At 52.4% G+C, this 5,905-nt stretch overlaps 1 protein-coding gene across 4 annotated transcripts in view; it reads left to right on the top strand.

Annotated features, from left to right (window-relative positions):
- Window positions 1–1,260: 1,260 nt before the first annotated feature.
- The window catches only part of bcl11ba (BCL11 transcription factor B a), a 63,133-nt gene continuing 58,488 nt past the window's right edge, over window positions 1,261–5,905 (top strand). For 3 of the 4 annotated variants that reach the window (XM_056296057.1, XM_056296056.1, XM_056296054.1), the window contains exon 1: window positions 1,261–1,388. In XM_056296057.1, the coding sequence (XP_056152032.1) occupies window positions 1,331–1,388 (58 nt within the window). In that variant the 5' untranslated portion in view covers window positions 1,261–1,330. Of the gene's footprint in view, window positions 1,389–1,840; window positions 1,844–5,905 lie in introns of all 4 variants that reach the window. The other variant, XM_056296055.1, reaches the window with a different exon arrangement.

Genomic DNA, 5,905 nt, shown 5'->3' with positions numbered 1-5,905 from the left:
AGACTTTAACGTCACGTCCGCACTTGAACTTGAATTTTATCCCATTGTAGGGAGGCAGCCCTCGCCACAGAGACGCGGAGAGAGCTCGGGGGATGCAGGACTCTCCGCCATCTTCACACACAGCCGCGCAGAGAGGGCAGACAGAAAGGAAGAAAGGCGCGTAGGGGGGTCTTGGTTTTTTTTTTAATTATTATTTGAAAGAGAGGGTGGCAGTTCTCTGTCCCCCCTCTCTCTCTCTCTCTCTCTCTCTCTTTCTCCATAGAGCCGTGCGAAAGGGGCGCCAGCACTTAGAGTTGAACACAGTAAAAGTACCCTGCCCGCCTGGTTTGGCTGGCTGCTCGGTACCGCCGGGCGCAAAGCGACAGGAGAGGTGGCCGCCACTCGCCGATGCCCAAGTGCCGAGGGAGGAAAGGGGGAAGAAAAAAAACTGGATTGGCATCTTATTGATCCGGTTTGAGCCATGGTCTGATTGGCTTGTGAACCCGTGTTGCTAGTGTGCAGGCTGGACAGTGGCAGCGGTCCCATCACACCTGGGCTGAAGCGGGGGCGCACCGGCTGGACTCCCTTCACGAGGTCGGAGGAAAGAAACGCGGAGGACGCTGCTTTCCAGGGGGCTTCCATCCCCAACCTGTTCACTTTTTATCTTTTTTTGTTTTTTTTATCACCACCACCACCACCACCACCACCACCCAACAACAACAACAACAGTCCTCCAGGATAAATCCTCCAGCCCGTCTGCTTTTCCTATCCACGCTTTCCCGCCTTGGACAGCTCCCGGTTTCCTTTTTTTTGTACACCTTTGCGAAACAGTGCGCGTCGGAAAGACCCGGGTGAGAGAAATTTGCGAAGAGCCACAGCCGGACTTTACCATTACCACCACCACCACCACCACCACCACCACCACCAAGCCTCCTCCTCCCACCTCCCTTCCCTTTCAGATAACATACACACACACGCGCGCTCGCACACGCACCCACACCCACGCGCGCGCACACACGCGCACACACACATACACACACTCCAGGCTGGTCCAAAGAGTGGACCTCACCGACACGAGGACGCACTGTGGCATCCACCTCCGATCTGATCCGATCCCATCCAAAACGAGGGACCGACCCGGAGTCCGGTGCGGCGCCCGACGCCTGACCGGTTTGACGCGCCGCCGACGCCGCGGTCACCGCTGCGCGCGGGAGGCGCGGGGAGGCGCAGCGCTGCCTCGGCGGAGGTCCCTGTCAAAGTTGGGGAGCAGCAGGAGGACGCGATAGGAGGCAAGAGAGCCGACCCCTTCCAGTGCCGCTCTCCGGGCAATGCCACTGTAAATGCCAGGGCAATGTCCCGTCGCAAGCAGGGGAACCCGCAGCACGTGTCACAGAGAGAAATAATAGCACGTAAGTCCTAAAACCCGCTCCTTTCTTTATATTCCGCACCTCAACCCCCTTCACCTCTCCGGTGTCCCGCACTCTCCTCCTGTCTTCTCTCCTATTCTGCCCCCCCCGCCACCTCCCCACCACCAATTCATGTCTGACTTATTAGCACCCGGGCTCTTTATCGTCTCGCTGTTGACAACATTACAACGTGTCTCATATGTGCCGTCCTCTCGGACCCGGACCGGCTCCCTGTTTAAACCGGCTACCCCCCCTCCTCCATGTGTAACATGCGCTCGGTGTTAACACCCTGGTCCGTTTCTTCTTCTTCTTCTTCTCCTCCTACTCCGCAGAGAGAGAGAGGGTCGAAACTCGCGCTTTATGTTGTGGCCAGCGGCCTTTAAAAAAAAGAAAGAAAAGAAAAGAAAGAAAAATTAAAATTAAAATTAAAAACAAAACAAAAAGACTATCAGAAGCAGGTTATTAGGTGGGGGTGAGTTGCGCGGGCCGGGGTGGAGAAGAAGCCGCGCGACCAGAGGATGGGGGTGCGAACTTGTGCCGGGCCGTGACTCGTGCGAGAGATGACGAAGCTGGACCCTCGCGCGCTGTGTCTGCCCTCCGGAGCGACTTGACGGCGGGAGGGCGCGCGGCGTCCGCGCGGCGCTTTGCGGACGCCGCGCGCCCTCCCGCCGTGTTTACTGTTTCTATCGCGGACGGGAGAACCTACCGAATCCAAAAGCCGGCCGCTCCGTGACGTCACCGGGCCATGAGCAGCGCGGTTCCTCCTAATAATTCATTGTGGGCCCCCCCCGAGTCCCGTCAGTAGACCCGGTTGCGTCTCTCCCGTCCGCGTCGCGCCGGCAGGAGCCGCGGCGTCGCGGCGCTCCCCACCTGAGAAACGGCCGCGCGATGCGTATCCCGAACCCCATTCGCGCGTGCACATTAACGCTCAAATAAGACGTGTTTAATTGCGATGCCTGTTTTCATTTCCCGTGTCACGGGCCCTGTCCTCGTGTGCACGTTTCCGCCGCTCCTCTCGGACCTGCACTTTTCTGCATGGCTGGAGACACCAGACTGGGGTCACCCCGCACTTCCCCCTTCCCCCTAATTATTGTTTAACCCAGTTATTACTTCTTACACGACTGCCATGTACACAGTGACCAACTTTATGGCTGTAATGATAATAACTATAATAATAATAACAACAACTATAATAATAGCAACAACTATAATAATACTACTAATAATAATAATAACAACAACGATAATGATTATAATAATAATAACGATAATACTGATTATAATAATAACGATAATACTGATTATAATAGCAACGATAATGATTATAATAATAACAACAATAATGATTATAATAATAACAACGATAATGATTATAATAACAACGATACTACTGATAATAATAATAACGATAATAATAATAATCCTGATTATAATAATGATAATGGTGCTGGGGCTCCTGTAAGGTGTTGCGGGTGTGTAGTAATAATAGGTGACTGGTCGTTCTGCTTTAGCCACATGACAGTCCGGCTGCTGGTGTTAGAGGACATGTTCGAATCCTGACTTGTACATGGCTCACTAACAGCATATATGTATAGAGGTATACATGGCTGTATAGATGTATATGTATATTAGTATGTAGGATATGAGGATGTAGTGTGTGTGTGTGTGTGTGTGTGTGTGTGTGTGTGTGCGTGCGCAGGCCGCGCAGCAGCTCGTGCGTGTCGCGGGGCCGCTGCTGCAGCTGCAGCAGCGCTAGCGGGCGGCAAGACAGGAAAGTAGAAAGAAGTCTGTCAAAGAGAAGTGCTCAGTCTGTTCTCACTAGAAACCTTATTTCATGGTCTGGCCTGCAAATACACACACCCGATCCCGGCGTTGTTGAGCTGCGCGAAAAATGGGCGACCAAAAAAAAAAGAAAAAAAGAAAGAAGGAACCCCCCCCCCCCCCCCCGAGCTCGATAAGAGACATGAAGCAGCAGTCTTTTAACAGCCTCGAATCTGCGCCGACCGACCCGGCGACCCAACACCTTCAGCCCCCCACCGCGTCGTCTCCTCCCTAACGCAGCATCACCCGCACCGCTCCTCATCCTCCCACAACGCTCACCGCCACGCTCTCCACGGCAGCTTTTCTGTCAAACGGTTTAAGGTCTAATCTGGAAAAAATGAAATGAAATAGAAAAAGTGCGCTGCAGTTCAGTCAGTCCAGTATTCGGGCAGCGGCTGAGCTCATGTCACGTGAAGCCGACGTGTTTGCTGTTGTTCACTGTTAAACACTACCCTGCACCGTCTCTCCTGCAACACCCCCCCCCCCATCACACACACACACACACACTTCCCTGCACTGTCTCCCCTGCACACCCCCCATCACACACACACACACACACACACTACCCTGCACCGTCTCTCCTGCACACCCCCCATCACACACACACACACACACACACACACACACACACACACACACACACACACACACACACACACACACACACACACACACTACCCTGCACCGTCTCTCCTGCAACACCCCATCACACACACACACACACACACACACACACACACACACACACACACACACACACACACTACCCTGCAATGTCTCTCCTGCAACACCCCCCATCACACACACACACACACACACACACACACACACACACACACACACTACCCTGCACCGTCTCTCCTGCAACACCCCCCATCACACACACACACACACACACTATCCTGCACCGTCTCTCCTGCAACACCCCCCATCACACACACACACACACACACACACACACACTACCCTGCACCGTCTCTCCTGCAACACCCCCATCACACACACACACACACACACACACACTATCCTGCACCGTCTCTCCTGCAACACCCCCCATCACACACACACACACACACACTACCCTGCACCGTCTCTCCTGCAACACCCCCCCATTACACACACACACACACACACACACTACCCTGCACTGTCTCTCCTGCATCACCCCCCCATTACACACACACACACACACACACACACACACACACACACGTACATGCACACACACACTACCCTGCACCGTCTCTCCTGCAACACCCCCTATCACACACACACACTACCCTGCACCGTCTCTCCTGCAACACCCCCCATCGCACACACACACACACACACTACCCTGCACCGTCTCTCCTGCAACACCCCCCATCGCACACACACACACACACACTACCCTGCACCGTCTCTCCTGCAACACCCCCCCCACACACACACACACCATCTCTCTCTCTCTCTCACACACACACACACACACACACACGCCTCTTTTTTTAATGAACATATTTTATTGCATTTTAGGAAAACATAAAACAGTGCGGCTTCATCATTTCACAGAGTAAATAGAAAAGTACACAGGACCACCAGAAGTAGTGCATGCAGCATCTCCAGGCTGTCCAACACTTCCTCATTGTCACAGTGTGTGTGTGTGTGTGTGTGTGTGTGTGTGTGTGTGTGTGTGTGTGTGTGTGTGTGTGTGTGTGTGTGTGTCTTATCTATATCAGCGTGTGCATGTCCTCGTTGCTGTTAGCTTTTAGCATGGCTCTTGGACCATTCTCACAATTTACCAAAAACCCCATGTCCTTCTGAGATCAGCAGCATCCTCAGTGTACACAGGGATACTGGTGGCGCGGTGCAAATCCCCTCAGCTGGGTGAACCGCTGCCAAACACACACACACACATTTCCCCCATAAAACATACGTATATTGACATGGAAGAATTAGGAGCATCCCAACATACAGGTTTAATTTCTGCTCCAATGCCGGCCCACGTCAGACGATGATGTCACTTCTAGTGGATACCGTGAAACAATGGCTATTCATTTTTCTTTTTTTTTTCCTTTTTGCTTTTTTTTTCATATTGAGTTTGTCCACTGGCACCATAGTGGACCCAAATAGGAGGAGTGTTTTCCCCTCGCTGAACACTTGGCCACCGTGGCTGTCCTTCTGCAGCCTCCAAGATCTGCAGGAGATCTGACTCCAAAACTGCACACACACACACACACACACACACACACACACACACACACACACACACACACACAGATCTGCAGGAGACCCGACTCTAAAACTGCTTATAGCGTGCACACACACACACACACATACACAAACACATGCATATGTGTGCAAACATGCATGTCACATTTGTATAGATGTTGCAAAAATGCTAACTCTCTCCCCGCCAAATGGAATTTTGACGTTCTCAGACCTGTGTCTGTTTTTGTCTCTTTCCGTCTGTCTATAATCATCCAGTATCTGTTTATGTGTGTGGGTGTGTGTGTGTGTGTGTGTGTGTGTGTTTATTACAAAGAACTCACTCAGCTGACAATTAACCGGCAGCAGGCAGGCCTGAAGCCTTTCTAACAGTGTGTGTTGGTGTGCGATCCTGTGTCTGCAGACTCTGTGTGCATCCGAGGTGTCCACACTCTGACCATAGAAAGAAGGAAAAGACGGCGGGAGCGCGTCTCTGCTTTGAGCCGTGACTC

Source organism: Lampris incognitus, chromosome 16 (genome assembly GCF_029633865.1).
Source record: "Lampris incognitus isolate fLamInc1 chromosome 16, fLamInc1.hap2, whole genome shotgun sequence".
NCBI classification, from domain to species: Eukaryota; Metazoa; Chordata; class Actinopteri; order Lampriformes; family Lampridae; genus Lampris; species Lampris incognitus.
This window is presented reverse-complemented; position numbering and strand designations above follow the sequence as displayed.